Raw genomic sequence first — 15263 nt, forward strand, 5'->3', positions numbered from 1 at the left:
ACGACAACAAAAACAAAACGAGGGGGAAACCCGTAACATTCAGAGAAACAAACGAAATTTTTAAAAAAATCACAGGAACCATATTTTAGTCAGCACAAGATGGGTGATTCTCAAATTTCAGAATACATCAGAATCAGCCAGGGAGATGGTTAAAAATTACACATTTCCTAGCCTCACGCCTATGGAGTCTCAGTAGGTTGATGGGGTTTTAGACATCGGTTGATTCTTATACACTCCCAAATTTGAGAATCACTGTCCCAGAGCAGCCCCAGAGCACCAGAAAGAAAACAAAAAGTGACAAGCCCTTGGGTTCTTTTTCGGTCAGAAATTTCAGTCCAAAACCTACGTTAGTCCTTAATGTTTGCCTTCCAATGTGAATAATTTCCAGTACTGTACTACTTATGACAGGTTCTTAACAAATGCCAGATGAAGCTGAATTCTATCATTTCGTGGGCGATGTTTGCACGTAGATGAATCACTGATGTCTGAGAAAGAGAAGATGCAACATAGGGTTTATCGTGTCTTTCATATCAAAGGGTGGCAGGCTCAATATTCTTTCAATTAAGGAATATGTTGAGTTGGTTTTCCAGCACTGATGAGTTTTATGCATGGCTTCCTTACAAATACCACCTGTACTTGAAAATTTTTTTCCTAATGATTACATCTTGAATTAGAGATAGACCTTTTACCTGGAAACAGAGTGAAGCTATCTGGCTCACATAAGGAAGATCAAGCTCATAACTTTATACACACAATGATTCAGATAAGTTCATTAACATTAGTGACATTACATAAGCCTTTTCAGTGACCACCACCTGATACAAAACCATAGCTATGCCTTTTCCAAGAGAACACAGAGACGGGGGAAGAGAATATTCAGTCTTAACCACTGGTCTTTGGAAAAGTTAATTATCTTGCTGTTAGTTTTTCTAAAACACAAGTTGTGTGCATATAGATAATTTAAGCATTCCTCTGTTGACATATGAAACCTGAAAAGTCTTAAGATATAGGCACCTCTATATTAGCATAGGTTATGCCTCTTAAAATAATTTTGGTTTTCTTGCTGGTTACTTAATGCTTCAGGTTCCGATCCTAAATCAGTTTGTACTCAAAGCCATCTCATATTTTGATTCCCCTTCCCCCACACAATTCTCCATGAAATTTTAACAGGAGGAATGTTCCTTTACAAAAGCCATTGGTCACAGGGGGAACATCAGGTTAAAACAAAACAAAACAAAACAAAACAGGAAACATACCTAATCATTTAGCAATCTGCTTTTAAATTTTTTTTAAGTTAATGAATTGTATTTCAGTAAAAACAATGAATAATAAAAATTCGCCATCAGCTTTGGGAGAAGAGAAAGAAAAAAACAGAGGGTCCAAAGGGCAAGAGTGGAGGAGCACAAAGGGCAAACAACAGATCATGTTCTGGCTCTGCTGGAAATACAAAGTAAACTCATTTTAGAACAGGACAAACTAACATTTACACATCCAAGCTATTCCTTTTTTTTTTTTAATGGGCAAGAAAATGAAAGGGTAATCTTAAAATGCACAGTGAATGCAGGGAAAACACAGGCACTCTAGTCACAAAATTCTTGGAAGAAACACCACCTGTTCTTACAAGGGCATCATAGTTCTACTCTAGGTAGCCCCTTAAGTCTTCTCTGACTTACTTATGCAGATGTAACTGTTCATCTTCTCTGCTCTTATGATATTTAATAACATCTTCATTATACTAAGTAGCATAATGTAATTGTCTGTCTCTGCATGTCTCCCCACCAGCCTGTAAGAAGGTCAGGGCTGGGTCTTTCGAACTATATCCCTACAGTCTCCAGCACTGTCATAATAATGTTGCAATGAGCGGGTGCCTTGCCTTGGGTTTAACGTTTATATATTATTAACTTCTCAGAGTCCTGCAAGGTAAACACAGTATAGATGAGTTCCGCTCAAAGAGGTCAACTGGCAGATGCTGAGTGGATGCTCAGTAAGTGATGGGTAACGAACTTAAGTCCCACAGGTTGGGTTCACAACTTGGACCCAAAACACAACGATATAGTGAGGCTGTGTAAGAACACAAATAACAGAGATGACCTCAGTAAAGATGAAAAGTGGACTGGGTTTTAAAAAGGGCATCCTCACGAAAGAGAAAATGATCCCTATATAGGAATGCCAGCTCAGGAAGCTTCTAAAAGGACACATTCAGGCGCAATAGCACACCCGAGGGAGACGAAATTGAAAGGAAGAGACCTTCGTGACCTCCAATCCCTCCTCCTTACAAGGCTGGCCTTGCCCCCACCCTGCCACACCTGCAGGAGAGGTGTGGACCAAGAGGGCTGCATCCACCCAGAAACGAAGCCACCCGCCCGGCCCCCCACCCCCGCGCGACCCCTCGACGACTCGCGGGGGAGGCCCAGGCTGGACGGCCGGGTACCTAGCTCGGCCACGATGGCCGCGCAGCCCGACAGGAGGAACTTGCTCGCGCGGGGCCATCTCTGGGCGAGCGGCGAGAGCCTCTCCTCATCCTCCGGAGTCGACATTCAGCAGCAGCACGGGAGGACGATACGCCCCTTCTGGCCCGCGCCCCGCGCCGCGGCTGGACTGCCACCCGGCCAGGGCGGCTCCTCCTCAACTGGCGAGCGGCGGGGCGGGGACCATTTCCCTTGTTCGGCTCCGCCAGATGGGCCCAGCGAACCTGCACCCTCTCCCTAGCAGCCTCGGGCTTCAGCAGCCCAGTGGGGTGAGATCGGAAAACAACGCGAAGCCCGCGAGGCTTCTGGGAAATGTAGTCCGCGTGGCTCCGGCCCTCTCGGACCGAGTTCTCTGATTGGTCGCGAACGAGCCGCCCGCCGCGCCACCAGCCCCGGTCTCCATGGCAACAGCGCCACTTCTCCTCCTCCACCCCTTGCGCCCACACCAGCAGGATCCAGCCCCTTCCTTCCGTCCCGCGTGGCCAGAACTTGAAAGAAAAGTGGACGTAGGAGGGAGTGATGATGCAAAAGTTACCCAAAAATTGGGGCGGGGAAAGGAGGCTACAGTTAGGAAGGCGAACAAGCTGCAAAAGGAGCAGCGGAAAGTTGGGAGGTCTGGAGGGTGCCCTGTTCCGGGGGAAGCAGCAAGTACCACAGCAGCAAGACTTTTCCCTTCTCTGATTCAGGAAGGTGCTAGACAAAAACATGGAATTCATTTCCCCAACAGTGGTTATAATCTTAGGTTGTGTTGCTCTTTTATTATTTCTTCAGTGGAAGAACTTGCGTGGACCCCCGTGCATAGGGGGCTGGATTCCTTGGATTGGAGCTGGATTTGAGTTTGGAAAAACCCCTCTACAATTTATAGAGAAAGCAAGAATCAAGGTATGTGCCCTTAGCAGGTGGGGTTTCAAGGAAGAGGTAATGTTTTCTTTTTTATTTTCTTTCATTGTATCTCAAGTGCAATGTTAGAACATGGGGAACCTACCTGCTGCCCACAATTAAACGATCTAGCCACTTATGAATTCCTCAGCTAACAATGAACAACTGTGTCTTATGCAAGGTTTTTCTAAAGAAATAGGTTTTCATCAGTTATGAAGTACAAGGCAGCTTGTAACTGCCTTTTTGGAAGTAGAGATTAATTTAAAAGTGCTAGTTACTTCATCGTAGCTAAAAAATCCTAAGTGTATACATATTAACTAAATGCTTGCAATAATTGGGAAGACAGAAGCGTAATACAAGTAATTTCAATTTGCTTAATAAATTCGTATCCAAATCAAGAGTTAACCCCAGGCTATTGTAAAAACTGCTTGCAAATTCGGTCTTTACAAATATAGTGGGCACTATATTTTCAGCTGGTGTTGTTATTTGGTGATGATGAGATCCATTTTCACTGCCCACTAAGGGTATTAGTAATTGTTGTTGCAGTACATATTTTTGTCTTTAAAATAGCTTTTAAATATATCTTTCAAAAATAGTACATAGGTTACTGCTATTTTTTTCTTTATTTCAATGGACATTCTTGTGTGTATGCTCCTGTGTGTGTTTGTACTTTTTGCACTTACCTGATTGTTTCATCACAATAACTTCCTAAAAGTGAAATTGCCCAAAGGACATTAAATTGTTTATATTATTGTGTTACTCTTGCAAAAGGATGTACGAATCCTTTTTCCTTTTCTTTTCCTTTTTCTTTTCCTTTGAGTGTAGGGGATTGCCTCGCTCTTCATATCCTGGACCACACTAAGTACCATAATTCTTGCTAGTTTGATAGATGAAAAATATTATCTTTTTTTTTTAGAAGTCTCTAACCATTCTTTATTTTTCAATACTCACACAGTTTATACTCAAGATTGTATTTTTGAAGATCTTAGGGGAAAATATTATCTTTTAAAGAAATACTTCTTTGTCTCCCATAGCCTTCCTTAGGTATATGATTTTGATAAGTCTTAAGGAATGTTTCTAAAAGCTTGTCTCAGAAGGTCAAGCACGGTCACAAAGATTATTCTGTTTTCTTCTAAAAGGTTTATAGTTTTGCATTTTACATTTAGGTCTATGATCCACTTAGAGTTAGTTTTTTTGTAAGGTGTACATAAGGGCTGAGTTTCAACTGGACCTCTGGGTGTCCAATTGTTTTAGTATAATTACTTGAAGGACTTTCCTTTCCTCATTGAGTTGCCTTTGCAGCTTTTCAAAGATTAACTGACCATATATGTGTAGATCTATGTCTAGCCTTTCTATCCTATTCCATTGATTTATATGTCCACTCCTTTGTTAATACTGCACTGTCTTAAATACTACAGCTTTATGGTAAATCTTTAAATCAGGTAGTGAAAGTTCATGTTTTTTTGTCATTGATGGGGCATTCAAGATTATAGGCATTTTAATATAAATTTTAGAGTTGGCTTGCCAATATCTATAATAAAGACTGTTGGAAGAATGTTTGGAAGTTTGTTAAGTCTATGGAAAAATTGAGGGAGAATTGACTTTTTAATGATATAATGTCTTCTAATCTACGAATGCTGTATACCTCTCCCGTTTATTTAGCTATATAATTTCTTTTAGAAATATTCTGTAGTTTTCAGTGACGGGGTCTTGCCTGTGATTGTTAATTATTTTCTGAAGTATTTTATATTCTTTTTTTTTTTTTTTTTTTGCCAGGGAAGCCCTAAGGCCAATGTTTCTTTTATATTTTATATTCTTGAGGCTATTGTAGATACAATTGTTTTCACTTTTGTTTTCCAGTGGTATCCCTCTGGCACATAAAAGACACAATTGTTTTTGTATATTAACTTTGTATCCTGTGATCTTGCCAAATTCACTTATTAGTTCCAGTAGTTACTTTGTAGATTTCTTAGGATTTTTTATACGTACACAATATGTCCTACAAACAGATAAATTTATTTCCTGTTTTCTGATCTTTATGCCTTTTATTTCTTTTTTCTTGCATAAATAAAGAGGGACTTCTAATATATTGTTGAATAAAGTGGTGTGCATAGACAAGCTTGTCTTTTTTCCTAATATTAGGGGAAAAGTGTTCAATGTTTCACCATTAAATTTCTTATTATCTGTAGATTTTTTCACAGGTGCCTATTTCAGTCCTGACCTTGATCGATACTCAGAATTCACAGATGCCACCAGGGAAATAAATCATGACCTATTGTCTGTTCACTTCTACACACTTCTCTGTGGAGCTTTAATCCATTTAGTTCGTATTGTTTCCCCAACTCTCTGATGCCTTTAAAAATATGATCTTTGTAATCTATCCCTCTTTTCTCTCATCCTACACAGAAACAGAAGCATCTGCATGTTTTAAAAGCTGCAAAATATTCCCTGAATCATATTTCACTTAAACAGTCACCTAATGATTGACATGGTTTGTTTTCCATATTTTACTATTGTAAATAATGTAGCAACAAAGGTCATTTCTATGTGTGCAAGTATATCTGTGGAGTAAATTATCAGATTCAAAGTGTAAATGTATTTTTTAATTTAATTTTTATTTTATATTAGAGTATAGTTGATTTACAATGTTGTGTTAGTTTCAGGTGTACAGCAAAGTGATTCAGTTATACATATGCATATATCCATTCTTTTTCAGATTCTTTTCCCATGTAGGTTATTACAGATTATTGAGAATACATTTGTAACTTAGAGGGAAATGGGAAACTTTGTGAGTGTTTTGAGCAGAGGAGTGATGTCATGTGATTTAAATTTTAAAGGGTCATTTTGGGCACTGTGTTAAAAACAGGAACATAAAACTAAAAGAAAAGATAATTCGAAGGTTTTGGCAAGAATTCAAGCTTGAGATCTTGGTGGCCTGTACCATGGTGATAGCAGTGGAAGTTTGAGAAGTGGCTGGATCTCTTTTGAAGGTGGAAGCAGCAGGATTTACTGGTAGATGGAATGTGGTGTGTGAAAGAATGAAAAGGGGCAAAGGTGGCTCCAAGCAGTTAGACTTGAGAAACTAGAACATGGACTCAGTATCAAGTGAGATGATCAAGACTGCCTACAATGTGGCCCGAGTGCCTATATGTATTACCAAAGGCCACTTTCCTAATGGAAAGTTAAGAATTCTCATTTGAACAAACCTTCAACGATGAAAACGACTCATCTTCTTCTAAGTACTGATTAATAAACAATACCAGGTAGGGAATATTGGGAAGCAATGTAGATGTCTGGATCACTAGTGGAAGAAAATGAGACTTCACTATTTGGGGTATCAATGATTATTGGGTCCACAGTTGCCTGATGGCACCCAATATTGTGTCACAGGAACTATCACGTGCCATTTCATGCAGATCTGGAAATGACTGTACTATTGAAGTACTGGTGAACCTAAATGATATTTCAAGATATTTATAATAACTGTAATGGGATATAAAAGTACGGGTGGTTTTTCCAAAAATGTACATGTTGGATGTGGTCTGGGAAAGTCAGTACAGCCATAGGAGGAAATGAGAATGCGACTTGGAAGGAGGAAGGTTATTCTACTCACAGGTCCAAGGGGGTCACTGCATGCCCTGCAGGGCCACAGGGGAAAACACCCTGTCAGGAGGCAAAGGATGGGAGCAAGAGAAAACCCTGCCCAGAGCCTTTATTGGGGTTTGCTCAGGAAAGGCAAGGCAAGGCAGAGTAAACAATTTAGGATTGACTAGTTTGAGTAATTTCTGAGGGCTTTGGGCTATAAGGTTGGTCTCCGGGTGCCTAGTGCCTCGCCCTGGGATGATTTAGGGCAGAGATAATATTGCCTTGGCATGTGAGAGTTAGATAAGGAAGTGGTTGGGGACACAGACTCAAGATGGGTTGGTTTCCATATGAAAGGCATGCTCCTGGTTGGCTGAGAGTCCTTTGCTCTCTCTAAAAACTGGCTAGCCCTGGGAGGGCTGTCTCTACCCAGTAGTGAGGACACCGAAGCTGAGCATCAAGAATAAGAAAGTATAGCTAATATAATTGGCCCTATGATAGATGGATGCCAAATAGACACCAAATCTAAGAAAGTACAATTGGAACAGTAGGTTCTTTTGAGGATAGAGTCGTGGGGAAGATTGTGGTGTATTGCCTCCATTCATAATTGAAGAAAATGTTACATTATAATCAGAGGCCAGTGAAAATCATGATATATTTTTCTCCAGATAAAGTCATGGACTCCCTAAAACCAAACCAAACTCTGCACTGGAGGATGACTGTAGGTTCCTAGGAGCGATCTGATAGAAAAGGCAAAACTGATGGTGTAGGAGAGAGAAGGCATACACATAGACCAAAGAGAGAGTGTGGAACCCGTAACACAAGTGAAGGAGGGTGGGCATTTCCCAGGGGCAGGACCCTCCGTCTGTGTTAAGTCAAGGGGAGGCATGGAGAATGGGTACAAATGGGTACAGTTGTCTGCAAGCTCTGGCGGTGGGAAGCTGAGTGCTCATTTTCCCAGTGAGTTACAAAGCAGGAACACCTTCTCAGAGTGGAGAGGGTTGGGCTAGGTGAACAAGTGAGTCGTTGTGGAAAGTGAGAAAGTGAACACATTACAGAACTTTGGGGATTGCAGGACATTATTGAGTGACTACAGACTGAAGGTGAAATCAGTCAGCAGTTCAACCATAGGTTGTTTATAACCCTCCTGATATCTTGAAAACAGTGCTCAAATATCATGGTGTTTGATATAATTTCCAATCATTATTTCTAATTATTATTTCTACTACCAGAAAGGAAGGTACAAGCAAATAATAGCATTATCAAAAGGAAGGTTAAATATTACAACAGAGTAAATTAGGATTTTTATAATTGAGATTTTGCTCAGTCAAGATTTATAATTATTATATATAATCATAATCGTTTTTATCTTGACTGTGAATTCAGCATTGGGGTTCTTGAGGAACACTGTCTTAAGCATAACCCATGGTCCAGTAACTTATTTATTAGAAATGCTTACTAATATGATCTGTATTTATGTGTTTTCTTTCAGTATGGACCGATATTTACAATCGTTGCTGTGGGCACCCGAATGACCTTTGTTACTGAAGAAGAGGGAATTAATGTGTTTCTAAAATCCAAAGAAGTAAATTTTGAACTAGCAGTGCAAACTCCCGTCTATCGTACAGGTAAACAGTATTTTCAGATAGTTCATTTGAAATACAACATGGAATCCACGCGCAGTTTTCGGTAACAATCTCATCTTCACTCCTCTATCAAGAATGAGGCAGGCCCATTATTTTGTTCTTTAGAGTAGGGATAGAAAAGAGTGTGTGATGAATCTGGCCCTTGTAAAACAAATTATTGGCAGCTTCAAACACTTGGATCTCAATTAGACGTGCGTGAGAGATGAGGTCACCTCACTGATGTTTACTTCGGAAAATACTGGCACCTGCAGCCTGTTGCAGCTCCCAAAATGTCACTAACTCCGCTCTGCCGCTGTGTATACAGTGTTCTACAGGCTATAGCTCTTGGCTTGATCTCATGTTGCTACTCTGCTCCTTGAAAGTAGAACTGCACTGCTTAGTAAGCACTTTACTATGGCATTCCCTGACATAGTCCACAGGGTTAGTGGGGCTTAGCTTCATATAATTGGTGCCCTTTCTTTCTCCATCCTCAGAGACTGCTGGACTGAATTTGTCAGCACGCTTCCAGTGTGACTGTCTGCCTTTCTTTCTTTTCTTTTTTTTTAAATAAATTTATTTATTTTATTTGTTTTATTTTTGGCTGCGTTGGGTCTTCGTTGCTGTGCGTGGGCTTTTCTCTAGCTGCGGCGAGCGGGGGCCACTCTTCGTTGCGGTGCGCAGGCTTCTCATTGTGGTGGCTTCTCTTGTTGCAGAGCACGGGCTCTAGGCACGCGGGCTCAGTAGTTGTGGCTCGCGAGCTCTAGAGCGCAGGCCCGGTAGTTGTGGCGCATGGGCTTAGCTGCTCTGTGGCATGTGGGATCTTCCTGGACCAGGGCTCGAACCCGTGTCCCCTGCATTGGCAAGCAAACTCAACCACTGCGCCACCAGGGAAGCCCATGTCTGCCTTTATTTCTTCCCAGGCTGCAGACATGCATGTTGAGGCCATTTGTCCTCCCAAGAATTCAGAGCTGTTCATTTTGTGCCTGGTTCTTTTCTCTGCTTTCACAATGTCTGTGCTTGCTTCTACCATCTTTTTTCTCCTTGCTTCCCTTTTTGCATCTGTCTTAGGTTCATTTTCATATAGCTTCTTCTTATGCATTTCTTGCTATTAAGACAAAAAGTTTGTTTTCAAGGCTGTCAGTTGATCAATAGCATGATTATTGTTTCTTGTTGCTTGCATGAAAAATCACAACGTGTTGGTTAAATTTTTTTGACTCTTTAATGCTTCTTGATATTTAAGACTATGGAATTCCAGATCAAAGAAATACAAATATTTTGAAGACTCTTGATCTGTAAATTCACATATTCCTTGAGAAAAATATACCAACTTACTCACCTATCATAGGTGTATTGCAGTGATCACATTTTTTCACCTCTGCCTCCCCTGGGGACTTGCATGCTTAAATATTTCTATTTAACAGATGAAATATCTTAATATTTACTCTTGAGCCAGCTTCCCATTCCTTTCAATTATTCCCCTACCACAGAGACAATGCATGCTCAGGAAATCCACAAATTATTTTTCATTAACTTATACAAAATGTATCCTACATGTAATAGGATGATGAAATATAAAATTAAAAATTATTTTTTGGAAAACTTACTTTGAAGACAATAAAAGAGGATTAAAGAAAAATATAAAGGAATAGTGTAATGAGTTTAAAAATTCATACTCTTAGCACCCAACCAGACCAGGTGTGAGCGTCATGAAAGGAGCATGAACACTAAGATAAAGGAAACAGTGGGGCTAAAGCTGTTCTTGGGGTTAGGAAAGCCCTGCTGGTGGAGGTGATATTCAAGAAGACACTTGAAGGAGAGAAGAAGTTAGCAGGAGAAATGTATGGCTTGTAGGTGGCAGGGGGATAGGGGTGGGGAGGGTGAGATCAGTCAAGTAGAGAACATTCTGAGCAGATAGAAGAGCTCATGAAAATGCTGAGATGTGTAAAAGAGTGTGTGTTTTCAGTATACCTGGGATATATGTTTGGAGGGAGAAAGGGCTAGCAATGTCATTGTAGAGCTGGAAAGAGGGTAGAACGCCTTGTAAACTTTGTTAAGGATAGGAAGCCAATGAAAAGTTTTAAACATGGAAATAAAATCACCAGATTTGTGTTTCCCAGAGGCTTCCTTAATCACCCCCATACAAGTCATCCCTTAAAGTGCATTACCCTACGGACTTTCACTATCTCACAGTCTATGTTGGATCTTCACCTACTTTTATTTGCAGGAGGTGATTCTATGTACTAGGTGAACTTTGGCTCTAGTCTCTGCTGATCAAGGAATAGAGAGGGAGGTCTGTTGACTGTTTGCTTCAAGAAGTGGTTGCATAATTCAAAGAGTCATGTACCACAATGTTCATTGCAGCTCTATTTACAATAGCCAGGACATGGAAGCAACCTAAGTGTCCATCGACAGATGAATGGATAAAGAAGATGTGGCACATTTATACAATGGAATATTGCTCAGCCATAAAAAGAAACGAAATTGAGTTATTTGTAGTGAGGTGGATGGACCTAGAGTCTGTCATACAGAGTGAAGTAAGTCAGAAAGAGAAAAACAAATACCGTATGCTAACACATATATATGGAATCTAAAAAAAAAAAAATGGTTATGAAGAACCTAGGGGCAGGATAGGAATAAAGACACAGATGTAGAGAATGGACTTGAGGACGCGGGGCGGGGGAAGGGTAAGCTGGGATGAAGTGAGAGAGTGGCATGGACATATGTACATTACCAAATGTAAAATAGATAGCTAGTGGGAAGCAGCTGCATAACACAGGGAGATCAGCTCGGTGCTTTGTGACCACCTAGAGGGGTGAGATAGGGAGGGTGGGAGGGAGACGCAAGAGGGATGGGGTATGGAGATATATGTATATGTATAGCTGATTCACTTTGTTATACAGCAGAAACTAACACAACATTGTAAAGCAATTATACTCCAATAAAGATGTTAAAAAAAAAAAAAGAAGTGGTTGCTTCTTTTGAAAAGCGTTTTCTCTGTTTATAGCATCAATCCCAAAGAATATCTTTTTAAAACTGCATGAGAAACTTTATATCATGGTGAAAGGGAAAATGGGGACTTTCAACCTATATCGATTCACTGGACAATTGACTGAAGAATTACACGAACAGCTGGAGAATTTAGGCCCTCATGGGACCATGGACCTGAACAACTTAGTGAGGTAAATAGATGCCTTATTATTTAATTTTGTTTTTTATTTTTTTGGAATAAAAAATATTTGAAGCCTATACATTGGACTTCACAAATTATCTGGTGGATTAATGAAGTCTATCTAGCTAGGCAATTAAAAGATGCTATTAGTCTTTTAAATTCTGATTAATGGGCAGTTTTCAGTTAGCACTTCAGTTTGAAGGTAAGCAAATAGGCCAATAGAATCATTTTAACATGTTTATAATAATTTCTCCCTAGTCATTCCTTACGATTTTGTACGCGCTACATGGATTTTCCTCCTATAATTGTCATGCATCCATCAGAATTTTGATAAAACATTCAGTGCAATTTGTGATCATTAGAAGAAGAGGACACTGAGAGGAGAGGGAAGAGGATAGAATCAGAAAGTAGATGACAAGGGTCCGGGAGATGTCTGTGAGACTTGACAAGGCTGAGGCAAATCCACCGTGAGCCTCAGGACTGAGCCCAGGTCCTCTGAGAGGGGAGGTACTGAGAGGCAAGCGAGACAGGAGAGGACAGGTGGGGGGAACCACATAGCACTCAGCCATGTTCTGGAGCTTTCTGGCAAACGTAAGGGCTTAGCAGGGAGCTGTGAGAAGAATTCCCCGCACGCGCAGGGCGATTTGGTAAATCGAAGTTACCCAGGAGGCACTTTTCCATCTCAGTGGGATGCTGGAGGCATGACCAAACACCCAGACTCAAAAACACAGCAACATGGAATAGTTCGTTAGGGTTCCAGAAAGAGAGAGAGGAAAACTGAAAACACAAACAAGCAAGCAACCAACCAAACTTTTAACATGCCCAATATCTACAACAAAACAAAGCAAATTCTTGAATGACTTTGAAACTTTGAGGGAAAGGAGATCCTGAGAAATTTTTGTGAGGAAATGATGGTGAATAAAAATGGAATAAACAGTACTTAGTGTTACTAACCTGGGGCATATTAACTATCTCTGATATTCCTTTATTTAAGGACCCTGCAGAAATCATTTTATTCACCTGAGGGAAAACTTGCTGATGATAGATACTATATTTCAGTCTTTCGGTATAGTTCAAAGTTATAGGATCCTGGGAGATACTAGGAATTTGGTGACTAATATTGCCCTTGATTCTTTGTTTGGTTATTTTTGGCTGCTGTCTAAAGGTACGGACTGTATCTCAGTTATTGTTATTATTTGCTAAATAAATGCTTGTTGAAATCATATTGAATCGATCTCTTTCTGTGTGTCATCTCCCATTTGTCAGGATCTAACAATACTTGCTTAGAAAGCATTCGAAAATCTTCAGATCAATAAGACCACAATTTCAGTTACCCCTAAGTTATCTTGAGCACAGAAAGCAAATATTAAAACCTTTTGAGAATGACTTTCACCCCCCAAAAAATCTATCACATATGATTGTCTACCCCTAACATATAGCTATTCAATGATGCCTTCTTTTGTATCCTATGCCTTTATTCTGTGGTCATTGGCTCTGACATTTTATGTGTTTCTATCTTTGCAGGCATCTCCTTTACCCGGTCACAGTGAACGTGCTGTTTAAAAAAGGTCTGTTTCCCACAAATGAGAGGAAAATCAGGGAGTTCCATCAGCACTTTCAAGCTTATGATGAAGGTTTCGAATATGGGTCCCAGTTGCCAGAATGTCTCCTCAGGTAGAGCGTTGTTTCCTATGTTAATTCCCCGATCAAGCTCTTCTCAGCTACTCATACATTTCTCTCCTTTCTTTGTTCTAAGTAGCTGTAACAGCAGTTTAAGTGGAAGAGACAGAAGCTATTTCTTATGACCAGAGTTTGGGGGTGTGTGTGTGTGTGTGTGTGTGTGTGTGTGTGTGTGTGTGTGTGTGAATTGAGGGAGGAACTGAAGAAGAGAGATGGATTATTTCCTTTTATTCTCATTTTGAGAAACAAAAACAAGAAGGAGAGGGGAGACTATGAGAATGAAATGAAGAATCTATTTTGAGGCCTTTTATGCCATTTACAGCTTATTTTTATCATAGTCATTGCTACATCATCAAGTGTGACCTGTGTCAGAATCAGACGTCCTTATTCTCCCTGAGGCAGAAGTAGGTGTGGTCAAATGTATTTCTCACAGTTGGCACAGATAAAAGTTTATAAAACGGTTTGATTGCAAAGTAACACATGATTTTTTAGTTTCTTGGCAGTTGGTCTGAAATGATGACTGGTCAGAAAAGATTAAAAAGCTTTTAGTCAGTTTGCTTTACCTCACTTAACCCAGCAACGGATCTCTGTGCTAGATTTTGATCCTGCTGTGACTGACAACAGCCAGAGCAAACTTAGACCAAGCAAATCACAAGCCCTGTTTTCTCTCTCTTTTTTTTTTAATCAATTTATTTATTTATCTTTGGCTGTGTTGGGTCATCATTGCTGTGCATGGGCTTTCTCTAGTTGCGGTGAGCAGGGACTACTCTCTGTTGGGGTGTGTGGGCTTCTCACTGCAGTGGATTCTCTTGTTGCGGAGCATGGGCTGTAGGCACGCGGGCTTCAGTAGTTGTGGCACGTGGGCTCAGTAGTTGTGGCTCGCGGGCTCTAGAGCGCAGGCTCAGTAGTTGTGGCGCATGGGCTTAGTTGCTCCGAGGCATGTGGGATCTTCCTGGACCAGGGATCAAACCCATGTCCCCTGCATTGTCAGGCGGATCCTTAACGGCTGCGCCACCAGGGAAGTCCCCGAGCCGTGTTTTCTTATTCAATGCCAGCGCTTTAGGAATGCAAATGTTTATTTGCAAAAGATACTAAAATGTGGCTGCCTTGCCCCCTCAATTTTCCTTGTGGACTAATAAGTCTGAAGGTAGACTTCTCATGATGTTCCAGCTGAAAATGAAGAAGACATTTGGAGAAATAATTAAAATTCCATAGACATAGTCCCTTTTCTGCTGTGACCTGTTACTCCTAGAGTGCTTTCAAATTAATTTATCCACATATTTTTTCTCACCTAGAAACTGGTCAAAATCCAAAAACTGGCTTCTAGCACTTTTTGAGAAAAACATTCCAGATATAAAAACATGCAAATCTGCAAAAGATAATTCCCCGGTAAGTATTCCTTAGCTTTTTTTGCTAAAATACCTTAGATGAAAACAGTCATAAACTACAATTGTTAAAAAAATATTTTTGCTAAAAATCATGAGATGTGTTAGATACCATTTTTGTGCCAACCACTGTGTTGGATGTTTACATACGTTATTTTATTATTGCATCCTCACAGCAGTGAGGGAGATATTAACCCTATTTTACGTAAGAAAAAACTGAGGCTACAGACAACAAAATAACACAACAGTCTGAGGGGTTTTTAAATGATTTATCGATTATACAGTTGGGTGTGTCAACAGTCACAGGTGAGAGTTATGGCAAATTAGGCAAAGATAAGAAAGCTCGACAAAGTTGACTTTTTTCTTGAGGCCACCACGGCTAATTGTTTCTTTCTTCAAATGCAACCAGGTAATGTGGTATAATTTAAAAGCAACGCACTGGGAGTCACTATCCTAAGTGTCCTAGATCTGTGGT

The 15263-nt window shown here is 40.3% G+C and overlaps 2 protein-coding genes across 5 annotated transcripts in view; one reads left to right on the forward strand and one right to left on the reverse strand.

Annotated features, from left to right (window-relative positions):
* Positions 1-2736, reverse strand: part of SLC25A27 (solute carrier family 25 member 27) — a 28031-nt gene extending 25295 nt beyond the window's left edge. For 3 of the 4 annotated variants that reach the window (XM_036868313.1, XM_036868316.1, XM_036868315.1), the window contains exon 1: positions 2432-2727. In XM_036868313.1, coding sequence (XP_036724208.1) covers positions 2432-2537 — 106 coding nt within the window. In that variant the 5' untranslated portion in view covers positions 2538-2727. Of the gene's footprint in view, positions 1-2431 lie in introns of all 4 variants that reach the window. The other variant, XM_036868314.1, reaches the window with a different exon arrangement.
* Positions 2737-2914: 178 nt separating this feature from the next.
* Positions 2915-15263, forward strand: part of LOC118903338 (24-hydroxycholesterol 7-alpha-hydroxylase) — a 68760-nt gene continuing 56411 nt past the window's right edge. The window contains exons 1-5 of the mRNA XM_036868312.1: positions 2915-3350; positions 8422-8557; positions 11559-11733; positions 13248-13397; positions 14699-14792. Coding sequence (XP_036724207.1) covers positions 3174-3350; positions 8422-8557; positions 11559-11733; positions 13248-13397; positions 14699-14792 — 732 coding nt within the window. The 5' untranslated portion in view covers positions 2915-3173. The remainder of the gene's footprint in view (positions 3351-8421; positions 8558-11558; positions 11734-13247; positions 13398-14698; positions 14793-15263) is intronic.

This window comes from Balaenoptera musculus, chromosome 11 (genome assembly GCF_009873245.2).
Source record: "Balaenoptera musculus isolate JJ_BM4_2016_0621 chromosome 11, mBalMus1.pri.v3, whole genome shotgun sequence".
Taxonomy (NCBI): Eukaryota; Metazoa; Chordata; class Mammalia; order Artiodactyla; family Balaenopteridae; genus Balaenoptera; species Balaenoptera musculus.